The sequence below is a fragment of the Zingiber officinale genome, chromosome 6A (assembly GCF_018446385.1).
Source record: "Zingiber officinale cultivar Zhangliang chromosome 6A, Zo_v1.1, whole genome shotgun sequence".
NCBI classification, from domain to species: Eukaryota; Viridiplantae; Streptophyta; class Magnoliopsida; order Zingiberales; family Zingiberaceae; genus Zingiber; species Zingiber officinale.
In genome coordinates, this window is record NC_055997.1 from 92,173,112 (window position 1) to 92,193,674 (window position 20,563).

The window sequence follows — 20,563 nt, forward strand, 5'->3', positions numbered from 1 at the left end:
CATGTTCAGGGTCTCCCCTACTTTGTTTAAGGTTTTACCCACATGGTTCAATCTTGGATCATGACTCTAGTTCATGCTTCTTCTGGCGGTTAGTCTGATGAAGTGCAACCTCGCTCTGATATCAATTGTAGGATCGAAACGAATTTAGATATCTCCAAAATGGTATGATATTGCCCACTTTGGATCTAAGTGGCCATGATTTTACTCTTGGGCTCTACCCAAAAGACCTCATGTCAATGGAGATATCTTTTTCTTATAAACCCATGATCTTTCCTATGTGTTTTCAATGTGGAACTATGTTTGGAATCTTGCAACCCCAATACGACCTAGTTAGATTTCATCCTAGTGTCAGGTATTTCAGATCCGTCAACTCCTGCGCACTTGGTTAATCAATTAGATTACAAATATTCTAACTTTAATACACTTGTCATTTATCAGAACCTGAGTTAGATCATTAATACAACTTGCACCAGTAGATTGGTTAAGTTGTAAAGGTTTAAACGATCGAGTTCAATCGATTTAAAATGAATTAAGGTATGTTTTTGAAGAAAAAAAATCTTTTCTTTTTTTTTCTCTTTTCTCCCAACTCACATATCTAGCACCACCGTATGCCACCGACGTGTCATCGCTTATTTGTCTCTTTTATTTTTTTTTTTTCATCATCTTTCGCATTTCCTTCTTCTCCATTACTTTTCCCAATAGAACCTTTTTTCCTTCGCTTTTCCCAATGGTAACTTTTTTCTCTTCTCTTTACAAGCGCGAGACCTTGTTATTTTTCTCTTTTATCTTCTCCAACAAGTAAGAAACGTAGTACCAGCTGTTGTCCTCTTTCCAGCAACAAGAGTCGTTATCAACCCTTGCATCTTCTTTCTTCTCGTGTTTTCTAGGATTTTGTTGATATCACAAGAATAGTCATATTTTGTCTTTCTCTCTTTATGTCGTTGCTAAGCTCACCGAAACAAGTTGAGGTTGCTATCAAAATTTGCTTCTTTTTCCCTATCTTATTTTCTTTATTTTTCTCAAGTGCAACGGTCTTTCTTTAATCTTTTCCAACGAATAACTCTTTACAAGTAGTTTTTTTTCCTCTTCATCCAACTACAAAAAGAGTCTAAGTTTTTCCTTTCTTTGATATTTCATTAATTGAAGAAGAATGGTAAACTATAAATTTTATTTTTATTACATTGCTAGTTTGGATGATTAGAGCATAATGAGATATCATATATAAGAATATTAAATATTATAAGGAAGCAAGATTAAATATTTTTTTGACTTTGAGTTATAGAGAACCCAGAGCTAAATATTTTATATTGTATTAATTTTTTTTAAAAAAAATTATTAAATTTATCCCCTCTAGTTGAAATTTAGACTTGCTATTGGTGTTGATCAAAGTTGAATGGTATATGTTATGGCAACCATAAACTATAATTACTATAACATAATTGATATGTATTGATCATACTTAAAGTATTATTATAATGTTATAATAATTATAAATCTATAATTGCTACTAGTGTGATCGTACACACGCAAAGCGTGTGTAATATAATAATATATAAATTATTTGAGTCTTGCGTGTGTAATATAATAATATATAAATTATTTGGATCTTTGAAAATCTGAATTATTTGGATTTCTAGTATCACGTTAGAGAATCCCAGCAATAAACTATTGTAATGAGCTTCCATATGCAAAAAAATATTTTAATTTAATATTATATTTATCTTAATAAAAGAAACTAAGAAAAGTATATTTTTTAACATCCTCGGCCTAAAATATTTATAGAAGTTTCTTTGATCATAGTGTTGTCAATTCTAAGATGTGGGACTAAAGAGAACTATATTTTTTATATAAAACAACCAAAGAAAATTACTAATAAACCTTGAAATTATTTTTAGTGTGAATAGAAAAAAGGACAGTAACGTAAATTCATTTTAGGCTTCACCAAAATTAGTTAGTAAAGGGGGGAGATTTTTAATAAAATAGTAAGATAACAACACACAAAAATAAAGATAATTTTCGAAAATAAAAATGTATCTACTCACGAGACGAGACATTCTTTTGTTAATAAATAAAATGGAGTTTTTTTGGGGACAATTTCAATATATATATATATATATAAATCTTCTGCTGCGGTGCCTTATGTGCGATTTTGCTGCGGTGCTTGCCTGATCGGTCACCAGTCCGATCAGGGAACCTCCTGATCGGTCCAGAGACCGATCAGGAGGTTCCCTGATCGGTCCAGAGACCGATCAGGAGGTTCCCTGATCGGACTGGTGACCGATCAGGCAAGTACCGCAGCAAAACCGCACCTAAGGCACCGCAGCAGAAGATTTCTCTATATATATATATACCCCTTAGAAAATGTATTTTAAAGAACATTTTAAAGGCATTTCGAATTTGGAAAAGGTAATTATGATTATCTAGGAAATCTGATTCATGTCTCTGGATTTTCCCTGAATTTGTTAATCTCGGCTTGAGGATTTTTACATATTAAAGTGTTTGTTGAGATATTGAGTGAGTACCGGATTTTCCTCGATAAATGTTAAATAGTGAATCTCAAAAGCAATTAAGTTGACCATTCATTACGTGAGATGCATAAACGAGCCTATTCAAATAGTATTTAATGAGGCAAGAACCTTACCATTCATTTAAAGGTGCTTGATTTAACAAACATCAAAAATATATTACATCCACGCTTGATATGATTAACATTTGATCGTAGACACTCACTCTCATTTGATACAAAGAAGTAGTCACGAGAAGATGAATACATCGATATAATTAATACCTCCATCAACAACCATTCATTCATTCACATGCTGGCTTATTGTCGAAGCTCGTCAAGCAGATAGCAAATGCTTGGAAGGCGGAGAGCGGGTACTGATAATCCATGGTGAAAATGTCCTTCCCTATCTTCCCAAACTGAAGAATAACCTTTTCTTGCTCGGCCGGGGAGATGCTGCATGAAGGATTCGCAGCTGCAACAAGCTGAAAGTTCTTGACAGAAGCCACAGTCACTCGTCCTCTGAAGTTCAAGCACCAGCACTGAAGTTGTTCGTGCCATCTAGGCGCCTTGTTTTTCAGAACGAGCGGCTCCCCGGCGGAAAATTCCGTCACCGGTTCCTTGCCCTTCATGGTCGGTGCTCCGGAGGGTTGCTCATCGACGGCGTGAGTGAAACTGCGGGGTGCCGGCACACTTCCGCCTTCCTGAATGGAAGAGAGGGGAATCGAGTGCATGGCGCACTGGATTCTTCTCGGACCTCGAGTTCGGAGGAGATTGAGTTCGTACGAAATGGTGGCTATATTGTAGTTGCCGGCGGGCACTCGAGGTGAAACTTGCTTGCAATTGATCCTTCGGTTGGATGAACGATTACGCGAAGAAATTGCAGCATCGTATGGAGGTTGGCTGTCGTAGACTGTAAACTTGGTTCCTAGAAAATTTGATCTGGTTGAGATCGAGAAGACTATTAGAGAACAAAAACAGGAAGGAAAAATGTAATGAATTCTGGAGTGTAGAGTATCACTTGCCTCGCTTTGCCACTGTAGGTGCTGCTAGCTCGCGAGAAATCATCAGCGGTGAGCGAGATCACGAAGTCAGTGCTAGTTGCCCTTCTGATCTTGCGAGCAGCAAGCAACATCTTGTCGTTCTGCATCCGCAGTGCTGTGATTATCAAAGATCGCGACTAACTTCAGCAATAGATCTAAAAGTTTCTGCAAACTGAATGTAAACAAACGGCGACTGAACTGGAGAAAGAAATTTGCTTACATGGGCTCAGACCGAGGTATAACCGGAAGGTTGAGGTTGCTCGATCCCTTCTCATGAAGCACTGAATGGGGTAATCTCGTGGCGCAGGCTGTTTTTGAGATCGACAATGGAAGAATTGAAGAGCAAGAAATATGCGGCAGAATCATCACGAAGAGAAGCGAAGAGGAGGCAACCTGCTTTAGGGAGATGGGGAAGGTGATCCGGCCGCAATGCTCAAGGGATTTGACAACTTCCTTGGTGATGCTCCGCCAGAGACGGCACACGGCGGCGCATCCCACCACATTCCTTCTCGCCGGCCACGAGACTTCACTCCCCTCGACCCGCCTGATGACGTCCAAGAGGAGCTCCGGAGGTAGATTCGCCCACCTTTCCTGCGGCTGCTCCAGATTCGGCGGGTGTTGCCACGGAGTACGCTGGGAACAGCCTCCGCTGTGCGCGATCGTCTTCGATTCGGTGGTTCCTCCTCCGCGCCAGCCTCTCTTGGGCACGCTTCCAGGGCCGTCTCTCTTCTCCTTCAGCTCGCGGACGAGGCTCTTAAACGGCATCGCTCAGATCCAAGGGTGTGGTACGAGGGTTTGCAGCTTACAAGGTTTGGTTATGTAGATTTACTATATCGGAGAAGAGCGCTAGGGTTTGATTCAAGGAGACATGCTACCGATGCCTCCATCGCCGCCTTCTCTCAAAGAATCTGAGGGAGAACAAGAAGAAACTCAATAAAAATTGGGCGAAACCAAGATTTGGCTTGCTACCCCTGATCCGACGGAAGCGAATCGAACCAGAGGCGGAGATCTCCGAGCTCGAAAGCAGAATCAAGAACCACTCACCAAAAGACCATCCTTCTGAAATCTACCGTCCTCCCTCCGCTTTTTGTTCCTCCGGGAGGGGGGAAAAACCTAGCAAGAGAAGAAGACACGAGATTCTTCATTGCTCCACCAAAAGTCGAGAAACTTTACAAAATTCCACGAAATGAGGGGGGAAAATCAAATACAAACCTCGCGTTCTTCAACTTCTGCCGATCCTCAAATCGGGCGTCTCGATCCTGGAACCGATCAACGCGAAACAAAACATCGGCGGAGAAGCATTCCCTCCTACAAGATGCGGTAAGAAATTCTTCCTCCCCCCAAAGCTCCGAACTTTATCTTCCTATCAGCCATATATAACTCATCCACACTGCTCTCGTGTTGCATTATTGTACCAATAAACGACAATAGAAAGATGGCCTCCAGAAGGGTTCGCGCCTGCTTGAGGACGCACTGAACAATACTAACTTAGAAAAGAAGAAGGAGAAGATCGCGATTCGATGAACACAGACTTCTTCTCCTCGTTGCGTTGCAATTGTTCTCTACCCTTCCTTCCAAGCTTAAGAATGGACGTCGATGTCTGCTGGAAGCCAACTGCTGTCGCTGTTACGCTCCTACTTCCTCAATTTTTTACAGGCACAGATCGTAGTGAGAAATTGGGAGGAAAAACCAAAAAAAACACAGAACTCTAAGAACAATGTTTATCCTGAATTCTCCACACAAATTTAATAATGTGGATGGACCTTAAAAAGTGGACGATGTGGCTCGTACACTCATCCCATCCCTCGTGTGGCTGTCGACTGAGCAGACCATGCCTGCTCACATGCTGCTCCCTAGCTGTCTGCTTAATGATGGGAAAGCACGCCTACCGATCAGTAAATTACGTTGAAGACAAGGGACCGTGAACAAGCTTTTTGCTGTATTCAAGGTGCTATGAAAACAAGCAGTTTCTTTAAAATATTCATCTTATTTAAAATTTAAATTATATTGGGCTGAAAAAAAATTCCACTTGAAGTAGATTAATCAGTCGGCTTGAGTGGATAGAATCAATAGTAGATAGTAGAGATCCATAGCATCCCTTTGATCCATACAGAGCACCAAATACAGACATATTGGGTCATGGATGTTTGATTGACAGCACCAAATTAACCCAATTAAAAAAATAGTTATTTTAAATCCTAAAATCAATATTAGTGTGGTGTTAAATTTTGAAAATCCTCAGGGACATGGTTTAATGGTAGGTGCGTGAAATAAGATTATAGTAAGCAGATTAAAACTCAACGAAGGATTTCACTATTTCTATTTATGTGGGCCACGTCCAAACACTTGTCATTTGAAAATTTCTCACTGTATATCTCTCCCAATGGTAGCGGGCGGTTTAGGGGCTACTGATTCCATATTTTTTTTTAAAAAAAAATACAACATCATATTGATATTAATTTTTCAAATATAATAATATATTAATATTGTTCTTTAAGATCTAATGTCATAACGATGATACTCTTTAAATAAAGTGTCACTATGACTGGAGATAAAATAAAAAACGAAGTGTGCCTTCTGAAAATTTGGATGAATATCTATTTTTTCCTCTTGAATTTATTTTTTAGTAATATCGTTATGCAAATTTGGATTATCCTGTTCAGAGAGAAAGGGGGGTATGTTATGCCGGTGCCAATCAGTCGTATGGGCCCCGTGCGCATGGGGCGTCCAACATAATATCGCAGCACAGATGATTACATTACGACGGAAATTAGACTCCGTTTGGTAGTTTGGTGGGATGATTATTTTAAAAGATTATATTACAAAAATTTATTATTTTACTATAAAAATTAATATTATATTATAAGGTTGATTATTTTATTTTATTTAAATTTAAATTTATAATATAATATAATTTGAATTATAAAAGATAATCTAGATTACAAAGTAAATACTATGTAATCCGATTATATATTAAGAGGTCATCGTTTAATCAAAATTTAAATACCTAATATATCCCTAGTCCACTGCGATCGCCGTCCACCGTCGCCCGCCACTGTCGGCAATCACCGGCGGCATATTACAAAGATTATCTTATTTTACAAATTTAAATACCTAATATATCCCTAATACAAAGATTTATTATTTTACTATAAAAATTAATATTATATTACAAAGTTGATTATTTTATTTAATTTAATTTTAAATTTATAATATAATATAATTTAAATTATAAAAGATAATCTAGATTACAAAGTAAACACTACAAAAAAACATAAATTTGGGGACAAATATTTGGAACGAAAATTATTCGTCCCAAAATTGCGACAAATTTAGGGTCGAAAACAAATTTCGACCCAAATAACCAACGAAAATTGCAACAAAAAAATTTTGTTTCAAATTTGCAACAAGAAAAAATTTCGTTGCTAAATTCGTCACCAAATCTGGAACGAATTCAGAATTCGTCCCAGATTTTGGGACAAATACTACATTCGTCCCAAATTCTGGGACGAATTCAGAATTCGTTCCAAAATCTGGGACGAATCCAGGATTCGTCCCAAAATCTGGGACGAATCCAGGATTTGTTCCAAAAATGACATTATTTTTAAAAAAAGAAAATCAAATATCGAAGGCTTATATCTTGACCTAGAGACATCGAAATTTGATGAAACAAGTTTCTATGCATTCATATCATTAACTTGATCGTAAATATGTCACCATCCATATTTTTTAAGTAATATTTTAAGTGATTCAAATTTTTAATACCAAATTAGGTCAAATTAGAATTAAAAAATTCCAAAAATAAATATATTTGGTAAAAAATATTTTTATGGATATATTTATGATCAGGGCAACGATACGAACGTATAGAAACTTGTTTCATCAAATTCCGATATCTCTAGGTCAAGATATAAGCTTTCGGTCTTTGATTTAATTTATTTTAAATTAATTTAAGTTTTGGGACGAATCCTGGATTCGTCCCAAAAATTTAAATAACTATAAAAAAAAAACAAAATGGGACGCCTTATATACGGACCTAGAGACATCAGAATTTGATGAAATAAATTTCTATGCGTTCGTATCGTTGTCCTGATCGTAAATATATCCATAAAAATATTTTTTTCCAAATATTTTTATTTTTGGAATTTTTTAATTCCAATTTGACTTAATTTGGTATTAAAAATTTGAATCACTTAAAATGTTATTTAAAAAATATGGATGGTGACATATTTACGATCAGGACAACGATACGAACGCATAGAAACTTGTTTCATCAAATTCCGATGTCTCTAGGTCAAGATATAAGCTTTCAGACACTAATTTACAATCGTTCACTGCACAACACCTTTTTAGTTAAAAGCAACCTATATATGTATAAAAAATATCTACCTAGAGACATCGGAATTTGATGAAACAAATTTCTATGCGTTTGTATCATTGTCCTGATCGTAAATATATACATAAAAATATTTTTTCACAAATATATTTATTTTTGGAATTTTTTAATTCAAATTTGACCTAATTTGGGGTTAATAATGTGAATCATTTAAAATAATAATTAAAAAATATGGATGGTGACATATTTAAGATCAGGGCAATGATACGAACGTATAGAAACTTGTTTCATCAAATTCCGATGTCTCTAGGTCAAGATATAAGCTTTCGGTCTTTGATTTAATTTATTTTAAATTAATTTAAGTTTTGGGACGAATCCTGGATTCGTCCCAAATTTTGGGACGAATCCAGAGATTCGTCCCAAAAATTTAAATATCTATAAAAAAAAACAAAATGGGACGCCTTATATACGGACCTAGAGACATCGGAATTTGATGAAATAAATTTCTATGCGTTCGTATCATTGTCCTGATCGTAAATATATCCATAAAAATATTTTTTTTCCAAATATTTTTATTTTTGGATTTTTTTTAATTCCAATTTGACCTAATTTGGTATTAAAAATTTGAATCACTTAAAATGTTATTTAAAAAATATGGATGGTGACATATTTACGATCAGGGCAACGATACGAACGCATAGAAACTTGTTTCATCAAATTCCGATGTCTCTAGGTCAAGATATAAGCTTTCAGATACTAATTTACAATCGTTCACTGCACAACACTTTTTTAGTTAATAGCAACCTATATATGTATAAAAAATATCTACCTAGAGACATCGGAATTTGATGAAACAAATTTCTATCCGTTTGTATCATTGTCCTGATCGTAAATATATACATAAAAATATTTTTTCACAAATATATTTATTTTTGGAATTTTTTAATTCAAATTTGACCTAATTTGGGGTTAATAATTTGAATCATTTAAAATAATAATTAAAAAATATGGATGGTGACATATTTAAGATCAGGGCAATGATACGAACGTATAGAAACTTGTTTCATCAAATTCCGATGTATCTAGGTCAAGATATAAGCTTTCGGTCTTTGATTTAATTTATTTTAAATTAATTTAAGTTTTGGGACGAATCCTGGATTCGTCCCAAATTTTGGGACGAATCCAGGAATTCGTCCCAAAGTTTGGGACGAATCTCTGGATTCGTCCCAAAATTTGGGACGAATCCAGAGATTCGTCCCAAAAATTTAAATATCTTTAAAAAAAAAAACAAAATGGGGCGTCTTATATACGGACCTAGAGACATCAGAATTTGATGAAATAAATTTCTATGTGTTCGTATCATTGACCTGATCGTCAATATATCCATAAAAATATTTTTTACCAAATATTTTTTTTTTGGAATTTTTTAATTCCAATTTGACCTAATTTGGTATTAAAAATTTGAATCACTTAAAATGTTATTTAAAAAATATGGATGGTGACATATTTACGATCAGGGCAATGATACGAACGTATAGAAACTTGTTTCATCAAATTCTGATGTCTCTAGGTCAAGATATAAGCTTTCAGACACTAATTTACAATCGTTCACTGCACAACACCTTTTTAGTTAATAGCAACCTATATATGTATAAAAAATATCTACCTAGAGACATCGGAATTTGATGAAACAAATTTCTATGCGTTTGTATTATTATCCTGATCGTAAATATATACATAAAAATATTTTTTCATAAATATATTTATTTTTGGAATTTTTTAATTCAAATTTGACTTAATTTGGGGTTAATAATTTGAATCATTTAAAATATTAATTAAAAAATATGGATGGTGATATATTTGTGATCAGGGCAATGATACGAACGCATAGAAACTTGTTTCATCAAATTCCGATGTCTCTAGGTCAAGATATAAGCTTTCGGTCTTTGATTTAATTTATTTTAAATTAATTTAAGTTTTGGGACGAATCCTGGATTCGTCCCAAAATTTGGGACAAATCCAGGAATTCGTCCCAAAGTTTGGGACGAATCTCTGGATTCGTCCCAAAATTTGGGACGAATCCAGAGATTCGTCCCAAAAATTTAAATATCTATAAAAAAAAAATAAAATGGGACGTCTTATATACGGACCTAGAGACATCGGAATTTGATGAAATAAATTTCTATGCGTTCGTATCATTGTCCTGATCGTAAATATATCCATAAAAATATTTTTTCCAAATTTTTTTATTTTTGGAATTTTTTAATTCCAATTTGACCTAATTTGGTATTAAAAATTTGAATCACTTAAAATGTTATTTAAAAAATATGGATGGTGACATATTTACGATCAGGGTAATGATACGAACGCATAGAAACTTGTTTCATCAAATTCTGATGTCTCTAGGTCAAGATATAAGCTTTCAGACACTAATTTACAATCGTTCACTGCACAACACCTTTTTAGTTAATAGCAACCTATATATGTATAAAAAATATCTATCTAGAGACATCGGAATTTGATGAAACAAATTTATATACGTTTGTATCGTTGTCCTGATCATAAATATATACATCAAAATATTTTTTCACAAATATATTTATTTTTGTAATTTTTTAATTCAAATTTGACCTAATTTGGGGTTAATAATTTGAATCATTTAAAATATTAATTAAAAAATATGGATGGTGACATATTTACCATCAGGGCAATGATACGAACGTATAGAAACTTGTTTCATCAAATTCCGATGTCTCTAGATCAAGATATAAGCTTTCGGTCTTTGATTTAATTTATTTTAAATTAATTTAAGTTTTGGGACGAATCCAGAGATTCGTCCCAAAAATTTAAATATCTTTAAAAAAAAAAACAAAATGGGACGCCTTATATACGGACCTAGAGACATCGAAATTTGATGAAATAAATTTCTATGCATTTGTATCGTTGTCCTGATCGTAAATATATCCATAAAAATATTTTTTACCAAATATTTTTATTTTTGGAATTTTTTAATTCCAATTTGACCTAATTTGGTATTAAAAATTTGAATCCCTTAAAATGTTATTTAAAAAATATGGATGGTGACATATTTACGATCAGGGCAACGATACGAACGCATAGAAACTTGTTTCATCAAATTCTGATGTTTCTAGGTCAAGATATAAGCTTTCAGACACTAATTTACAATCGTTCACTGCACAACACCTTTTTAGTTAATAGCAACCTATAAATGCATAAAAAATATCTACCTAGAGACATCGGAATTTGATGAAATAAATTTCTATGCATTTGTATCGTTGTCCTGATCGTAAATATATACATAAAAATATTTTTTCACAAATATATTTATTTTTGGAATTTTTTAATTCAAATTTGACCTAATTTGGGGTTAATAATTTGAATCATTTAAAATATTAATTAAAAAATATGGATGGTGACATATTTACGATCAGGCCAATGATACGAACACATAGAAACTTGTTTCATCAAATTCCGATGTCTCTAGGTCATGATATAAGCTTTCGGTCTTTGATTTATTTTTTTTTAAATTATTTTAAGTTTTGGGACGAATCTTGGATTCGTCCCAAAATTTGGGACGAATCCAGAAATTCGTCCCAAATTTAGGGACGAAATTGGGAACAAAAAATATTTGTTCCTAAAAACCCTAGATCTAATTCCCAACCCGATTCTTTTTCCCTTCTCTCTTTTCTTTCCTCTCTCGCCCCCGTTCCCCCTTCTTCCCATCTGCGATTTCCAGGTTTCGGCCACATCTCCGACCGACGACGGCGTGATCTACGACGATCGGCGGTGGAAGGTTTTCGCTGCCTGGCCTTGTGAATGGCCGGTGGGGGCAGCCGCTGTCCTGGCCGGCGGCGGCAGCTGCTGCCTGGCCTCCGGCAGGCCCTCCGGATGGCTATTGCAAGATCATTATAAGCAATTTTCTTCTCTCAATCTTGAAGGGAATTGGTCAAAGATGGTGAAATTAGTTCAACTCAGCCAAATTGAACAGATTTGGCAATTCTTTGGCTGTTTTACGACCTTACAAGCAACAAGAAGGGAATTAGCTGGAGACAACTACTACAGTATGTGAAAAAAGGTATGCTAGATCTTCTTATTTGCGTTAGTTACAACCAAAATTGATATTGCATTTTTGCCATATAGTTCTGCATTATGCTTACTTGAATAGCATTATCAGCCACATAATCATTGTCATGATGGTCCTCTATGTTTGAACCTGCTCCCACAGCTAGTCAGGAGCTAGTGTTGTAGTGGCCCTGACCCCCAAACGACCACTAGTTTGTTGTTTTTCAGCACAGATGACTAATCAGGTCTAGTGGTGTGTATTTATTCTCGTTTAACCTCCACTCAATGTAATGTGTTTAGAACTATATGCATTGTCATTATAATAATTTTTTGTAGCACCTAGTTTAACAATTATGTGGCCGCCAATAGGGAAGAAATGGGTCTTCACAATATCCAAAGAATCAATTGCCACATTGTTAAACCCAACAAGAACACAATATGGAAGCAATGAATGAAAAGCTCAACCAACTAGACACTTGATACAGATCTCCCACTCCACAAGAAATTAGCGTTCTGCGTCCACATTTCACATGAGGGCCTAGGACATGACATGTAATTAGTATTATATAACGGATTGGGTATGAATATAAACTCCGCACTATGCAAAACAAGTGTGCTTTACGATGACCAAAAGATGCAAGTCAGAATTACCTGGTAGGACCAAGAGGAAGATACTTTCCCCTTGGGACAAAGCAGAACAATGAAACGAAATCAAGAAGTCTCTCATGAGTCTCGTAAAGTTTCTTTAGCTCGTCATCTGTCCATTCTTGTTTGTTGTTGTCATGGTTCCGCATATCTCTAGAAATCAAAGGAAACAAGCATAGATCAACATAAAATAAACATTCTAACTTCTTCGCTTGTAATAAATTTGTCATAAGTTACTTGATTAAATCATCTTGTGCCCTGTACATCTCATCAAGTACTTTTAGCATAGGACTAATTAAAGACCCAATACCAATACCACTAGCACCTTGATCTTCCCCATTACTAAGTTGTGATTGTGAAAACTGAGATTGAACACCACCTAGAGATAAAGCATGCAAGAATTCATATATTTGTAGTCGATAAGGCTCTCCAGATCTGATTGCAATAGTGATTAAGGCTTGAGCAGCAATTAGCCGAACCTGTGCATCATCAATGAGCAAGATTCACAATATAACGGATTGGGTAATACCATACTTCACAATATCTCTCTCTCTTTCTCTCTATATGATGTGTCAATTATATTAGGTTGTATCGTAGTTACGATACATGTACTTAGCTTCAAAATAATTCTTATAATTTTATTTACCGTTGTTATGACATGGATGATTATATCGTTGGTAAATATGACTTTTATTAGAATTAGGGTTTTTATTAGAATGTTTAAGGAATTTCACATTTATGTTTTGTTTCCAATTATTCTTTTTACATGGCCATATCGTATAATATTTACAATCTTTCTTGTTAGACATGATCTAGTTTATTTGTTTGTTGTTATGTAGGCAAAGGAGATTTGATGGGGATCAAAGATTTTGTGGCACATGAAGATGACTATATGTATTCTTAGTGTTGTTGGATGGATGATGAACTTATAAAACATTGGGTTGTTGAACTTTGTATCATATTTTCTAGTAGCTAGAACAAGATGGATATTGTAAACTTTGTTGAAAACTTTATACTTCTTGAATTATGAGTTGATCGATGTGTTGAATGCTAAATTTGGATGTGTTGAATGTTAAATTAGGATGTGTTGAATGCATATTATTTGTTATTTGAATTTGGTTTGTATGTATTTGGATTGTATTGTAGAAAGAAATTGAAGCTGAAAAAAATTATTTGAAATAGGGACGAATTTGGCAATGAAAATTATTTGTCCCAATTCTATCGTAATTTGGGACAAAATTATTTTCGTCCCAGAATTCGTCCCAGATTTTGGGACGAATTTTGGGACGAATCCACAAAATTCGTCCCAGAATCTGGGACGAATTATGGATTCGTCCCAAAATTTGTCCCAGATTTTGGGACGAATTTTGGGACGAATCTAGAAATTTCATCCCAAATTTCGTCCCAGAATTTGGGACGAATTCTGGGACGAAAATTTATCTTATGTGCAAAGAATTTGGCAAGTTTTTGTTGCCAAATTCGTTGCCAGTTTTGCAACAAATTTATTATTCGTTGCAAAATTAGGAACAAAGATGGCAACAAAAATAATTTTGTCACCGAATTTGTCCCCAAATTCGTTGCAATATTAGGGACAAACTATTTATGTAAATTCGTCCCTAAATTTGTTCCTAAGTTTGCAACAAAAACAGTTTTCGTTGCAAATTTCTATACTTTTTTGCAACGAATTTGGGGACAAAAACTTTTTTCGTCGCCAAATTCGTCCCCAAATTTGTCCCCAAATTTGCAACAATCCATAATTCGTTCCAAAATGTGGCATCAACCATTTTGGGACGAAAAAATTTTCGTCCCAAATTTTGTCGCAAAAATTTTTGCAACGAATTTTTTTTTAAAAATTCGTCCCCAATTTTGTCCCGAAATCCTTTATTTTTTGTAGTGAAATACTATGTAATCCGATTATATATTAAGAGGTCATCGTTTAATCAAAATTTAAATACCTAATATATCCTTAGTCCACTGCGATCGCCATCCACCGTCGCCCGCCACTGTCGGCAATCACCAGCGGCGGCCACCGCTGGCCGGCGTCGCCAACGGCCACCACCGGCAACAAGCTACGACGACGACTACCGGTCGCCTTCGTCGGCCACAGCCGTCACCGCCGACCGCCGGTTGTCGTCATCGCTGGTTGCCGGTGATCGACGGTTGCTAGTGGCGACGGCTGGCGGAGGAGGCTAACGGCGACGAACGCTGGTTGCCGCAAGCTCTGGCAAAGATACGAAGGCCGTCGGTAGAGATCACAGTATATTTTTATCATTTTATAATAATACAAATTATATTCCTTATAAAAAATAATGGACACCAAATAAAAAAAATATAATCATTCTTATAATGAAAGATTACATACATTACATTATCAAAAATAGTAATGTAATCAATATTACATTACATAAACTAGATTACATTACACCCAACCAAACGAAGCCTTAAATTATGAGATCTATGAGATTATATAAGTCATGTCGTATTGATGAATAGATACGAGTCTAGCCAGATTGAATCAGAGCCACTCCTTGCTTGGCCATCAAAGTTTCACGATTTTACGTTACTTTGGTCGAAACCCTAACCCGGAGATCAAGCTCTCCACCCTTATCCTCTGTTTGGATGGAGTGAGCGAAGGTTCATTAACGGAAGGGGAAGGGAGGGGAAGTAAAGTATTTAACTTCTCTTTGGAAGGGAGGAAAGGTTCATTAACGTAACATGTGTTATTTTGTTTGAGAGGAAAGGAAAGAGAATAAAGGTTAAATAGATAAAATTATGAAAATACCCTTACTTTTTAAATTAGACATTTTTCATAATATTAATATTTATTTTATAAATATAAATTAGATATTTATAATAATAAAATTTATTTTTTATATTATCATTTAAATTAGTTATTTTTAATAAAAAATTAATTTTTTATACTATTCATAATAAAAGAATTATCGATAATCAAGTAATTAAATGAGAAATAATGAAAATAATGATTTTAAAAACTTTAAATAAAAAAATTTAAAAGATAACGCTGGTAACGAGAATTCTTATTCTTTAAAAACTTATTAAATTTTGATGACAAAATTAAAAAATAGTAGATATTCTCTTAAATTTTGACGACAAAAATAATTTCTCACTTCAATTCAGTTAGAAGACACGTCAGATCCTCTCCTTTGATGATGAGCTGCAAAGAAGATAAGGAAATTGGACTCCAGCGCCAAAATTAGAAATTGATCCTTACACCCAAATTTAGGGTGTAAGAAAATCTCTCTTTTTATGGATAACTAAGCTAAAACATACCTTTCCTTCCCTTTCCTCACTCATTCTCAAATAAGATTCAAAGTTTTCCTTTCCTTTATTTCTCCTTCCCTCACCTCCTCCCAATCATTCTTATAATGAAAGATTACATACATTACATTATAAAAAATAGTAAAGGGAACTCCTCCCAATCATTCTTATAATAAAAGATTACATACATTACATTATAAAAAATAATAATATAATCAATATTACATTACATAAATTAGATTACATTACACCAATTAAATTACATTACACCTAATTAAATGGTGCCTTAAATTATAATATCTATGGGATTATATAACAAATGGAGCCTTAAATTATAATATCTATGGGATTATATAAGTCATGTCGTATTGATCAATAGATACGAGTCCAGCCAGATTGAATCAGAGCCACTCCTTGCTTTGGCCATCAAAGTTTCACGATTTTACGTTACTTTGGTCGAAACCCTAACCCGGAGATCAAGCAGTTGGAGAAATTTCGAAAAGCCGCGGGAGGGATGGAATCGGACGGTAAAGTACTCCTCTCATGCTCATGGAAAAAGCTAATTGCTCGTCCCTTTCTCTCTTTGATTCAATTGGGTTTCGAATTCATCGTTTGATTCGGTCTTTGACATCGATTGTGCTGCGATGCGGATTTGAAAAATGGATTTTGTTAGGGCAAAGGGCATCCTCGAACCCCTCGGCCGTGCTTACTGCGCTCATGAGCAAGAGGGAAAAGCTCCAGGATGAGCTCCGGGCAATTGAGAGACAAGTATGCCCCCTCTCTTGTCCTCCCTCTCTAGGGTTTTTCCTGCCCAATTAAAATGATTTAGCAAGTTAGACTGGGAGGTTAGTGTGGAATTTTTCTTTAATGTAAGCTTCAACTGTTTTATCGAGCAAGATAGATGTTTAGTAGTTGTCTGCTATATTAATATAATCTATCTTCCTCTATAAGATGATGCAATCTTACTACTCCTTGTGAATGGAAACTCAAATTTTCCTTTCACTTACCATATGGAAATGCTGTAATGCTATCCCAAGTCGAAAAGGAATCGTGTCTTATATTCCACAACGCTGAAGCTATTGTTGCTTTTTTTCATTTGCAACAACAGTTAAACTTCCAGATACTACATTGGCATATTTTCTTCTTTAGTCTAAAAGTTGTCCTTTTACTATAGGCCTTGGCCTGATCTGATTAGTTTCATGTCTAGAAAACCTTTTACTATACTCCTCATCCGTTAGAAGGCAGCTCTGATATGCTTAAGAGCCTAGAGTCTCATTTATTCATTGGATGGTACTATTGGGCCAACTAAGTTTTTCCTGCTTTCATAAGTGCAATTGGAGGAGACGTCTACTATAATCCTTGCTGTTCAGAGATTCATAGGACTCTTATGTCTGAAATCAGATGATTTGATCTAAAATAAAAGAGTCTTGTGGGATAATATAATCCTACCTGTTGATTTTCAAGTTACTATCTGACTGGTAAATACCTGAGGTTATATATATTTTTTTCTTGCTCGCAGTTGTCTATTTGTGGTTGACATTTATTTTTCTTTATATATAAACAATTTATTGATTCTTCACATTCTTTTGCTATTTTTAAAGGTCTATGACCTAGAAACTACTTACTTACAAGATTCAAATCAGAATGGAAGTGTGTTGAAAGGATTTGAAGGATTTTTGTCATCATCAAAGAGTACTGCAAAGTAAGCTTCACTAGTATGCCCATTCGTTCTTTACTTCTATGCTTATGTATTTGGTGATCACCTTTTATATTATGACTTATAAGATGTAATACACAATTTTCTTTTAATCTTGATAAGTTAGTGTTCCCTATGATTCCTTCTACGTGATTTGTGAATCTTAATTTGTATTAGTTTTTCTTTCTATGCATCATTTTGCTCCATATCTGTTTTTATCTATTTCGGATTTTTGTTTCTCATTGAACAAGGATCTGGGAGTGGCCTAACATATGTATGCATGGATAATTACTCGAAGAATTAGGTTTATAGTAGCACGATGCTGAGATTGGAAGTTTGAAATTATTAAATAATAAATAATATATAATAATTGTACAAAAACTTATATCTACTATTGTTCTTGTTTTTATTTTAATCAAAAAACAGTATAGTGTTGTTTCAAATATTTCTGCTATTTGTCTTGTCTAGACTCATTCCGGCTTTTAGCTTTGATGCCATGAATTTCAGAGATGAAGTTTTATAACTTTGTCCTTTTGGAGATGGAAAGGAGCAACAGTTCTGTTGAATAACCCATGGAGATCTCTCAATTTGTTTTGGAGATAACATCTTTTTGCATATTGTTTGGACGACGGGCCTTGGATTAACTCAAAAGATTGACCATTAAGGATATGATAGCTATGGTATTTCATTTTGCATTTTTAATTATTTTAGCATGATAGATAACAGATTATTAGATGCAGGATAATATGAATAGTTGCTGTAATGCTTTTTAATGCTTCTCGTACCTACTTCAAGTCGCAGCATACACCCAATTCTGATAAAAACACCATATGTAATTATATTTCCAGCCTAAAGCGCTCCAGAAAGTTTCAGCCTGAAGACAGGCTCTTCTCCTTATCGTCAATTACCTCTCCAGCGGTATGTACTTAATGAAACTTTCTAGTTGTACATTTCTGGTGCTTTAGTTTCAACAGGTTAAGGACATTTTAATTAAGAAAATAATAAAAGGAGATAATTCTTAGAACTATCTCAAGTCAATATGTTCTGAAATCTGTTTTTCAGTATGTTATGATAGTAATCGAAATTTCTCAGGTTCCAAAAGAATTGATCTCTGACTTAATAATAAGACTATTCTGATATGTCTTGTTATGCTCAAAAGTCTGCTTTCTTATGTGTGCCTTTATTATCACTAATGCAAATCAGACATTTAATTTGTAAAAATTGCAGATTTTATTGTTTATCTGGGCAGATCCTTTTTTATTTGGTAATTATCTTGTTAGGAGAATAGAAAATTTATTACAAGTTTAAACTAGTCCATTAGGTACTGGATGATTTCTTTCCTGAAGTATAATAAACTATTCCTTATTTTGTTGTAATCAGGGTCTTTAAAAGCGATCCCAATTCCATGTGGACCCTTTCACCCGTGTTACTCCACACATACAACTCGATAATCCAGGTTCTACTTATAAACATTTTCTGTTCGTCCTCACAATTGGCCTATCTCTCCATCTCCAAAGCCATCTTCACTACCAACCCACATCTCTTGCATTGCTTCTTTACTTGTGGACTCATCAGCCTCAAACTCTGTTCTGAGCTTGTCAGCTAGACTTACACCCGACAAGGTTTTGCCCCCCTATCAACTTGTGAATACGAAGCCATCTGCTCATCTAGCGAATATGGACTTTCCACTCCCTGTGAACATTGACTTATCATGTTGAATGATTGAATCGGGACTTCTAAAGGTCCTATAACACTCGCCTGGAAAAAACCAGCTCAATCTCTTCACTACAACAAAATGCCACCTTTCTGGTGAGGAATGGTTTTCTGTGAACCAAGAAAAAGAATATCAAGTAGGTTTTGGTGTTTGAAAAATGGGTAAACAATGTTGTACTAAATCACTATTGCATACATCAATTTTCAAGCTTTACTTTTCAGTAAGTTGGTAACTAAATCATTGTGCTCAGACTTTTTAAAGTAAATCTAACCTCTTTGTTTGTGTTTTAAGGCTGAAGAAAATGTTGCTGGTCGAGATGGTGAGTTCTCACGGATAGTTATCTGAATAACTTGCTAGAGAGCTCTGATTATGTAACACTGGTTTACTTGACAATATATAGATGGAAGATCCGAATATGGTCCAGGTCGATCAAAGGGTGGAGGTTCTGCTAATGGACAGTAAGTACATCGATTATCCTCCCAATGAACCGCATATGGCTGGAAATACAGAGATGAAATTGTGCGTTCATGTTTCTCAGAGGAAAACCAAAGAAGGGCGGAAGAGTTGCTTTAAGAGATGCTAAACGGCTTCGACCATCGAGTGAACAAGAGATGGACGACGATGAAGATCTCGACATGAGTTTGAGATGATTATTTATAGAATCACTAAGTGTTTTATAGATCATGGATTTTGTTAGCGTTGCTTGCTTCACTCACAGCTAATATGTATTCCCTTGGATGAAACACCATGAACGACCCCCGTCTCAGACCAAAAGGTTTCATCAATTCATCTCTCTATGCCCCAAAATATTTGTTATCTATTTCATTGGAGATTGTTATGTCTAATGACAATGTTTTAAAAAATATATATCAGATTGTTGATTGAAGTTTAATTTTACTAACGATGAAAGGGTTGTTCCTAAAGAATGAAATCGACAATAAAATAGATATAAAGTGCAAAAGTAAGACAGATTTAAAACTAAAATTTATTTTTGATAGATTTAAAATTTAAAGCATTATGGTAATTGAAAGGGTATTTATTTACTTGCTCTAACTCGAAGGAACGACCGCAGCGATCCGCCGCACTCAGCCGCTGTAGCTGCGCATGTTTAGGCTATGTTTACTCAAGAGTGTGGATGAGGAAAGGAAAGGAATCAACTATGGAAAGTTATCTTTGGAGGAAGAGAAAAGAAATGGTGAAAAAATCTTTTCCTTTGCACACTTGTTTACCTTGATAGAGGAAGGTGAATACTTATGATGTAATT

The 20,563-nt window shown here is 34.8% G+C and overlaps 2 protein-coding genes across 3 annotated transcripts; one reads left to right on the forward strand and one right to left on the reverse strand.

Annotated features, from left to right (window-relative positions):
- Positions 1-2,643: 2,643 nt before the first annotated feature.
- LOC121996925 (tubby-like F-box protein 5) lies at positions 2,644-5,366 on the reverse strand. Its single transcript, XM_042551090.1, has 6 exons — positions 4,759-5,366; positions 4,591-4,659; positions 3,940-4,454; positions 3,767-3,854; positions 3,529-3,661; positions 2,644-3,445 (listed from the first exon to the last, which is right to left on the reverse strand). The coding sequence occupies exons 3-6, from the start codon at positions 4,309-4,311 to the stop codon at positions 2,809-2,811; spliced, it is 1,230 nt and encodes a 409-aa protein (XP_042407024.1). The 5' UTR covers positions 4,312-4,454; positions 4,591-4,659; positions 4,759-5,366; the 3' UTR covers positions 2,644-2,808.
- A 10,894-nt stretch (positions 5,367-16,260) lies between these two features.
- On the forward strand, positions 16,261-20,191 carry LOC121996926 (chromatin modification-related protein MEAF6-like). 2 transcript variants are annotated; one of them, XM_042551091.1, is made up of 7 exons: positions 16,261-16,416; positions 16,563-16,657; positions 17,491-17,591; positions 18,434-18,503; positions 19,591-19,618; positions 19,700-19,757; positions 19,838-20,191. In XM_042551091.1, the coding sequence occupies exons 1-7, from the start codon at positions 16,404-16,406 to the stop codon at positions 19,947-19,949; spliced, it is 477 nt and encodes a 158-aa protein (XP_042407025.1). In that variant the 5' UTR covers positions 16,261-16,403; the 3' UTR covers positions 19,950-20,191. The 2 variants fall into 2 exon arrangements, with proteins under 2 accessions (XP_042407025.1, XP_042407026.1); XM_042551092.1 differs by having other exon boundaries at positions 16,285-16,421.
- The last annotated feature ends 372 nt before the right edge of the window (positions 20,192-20,563 follow it).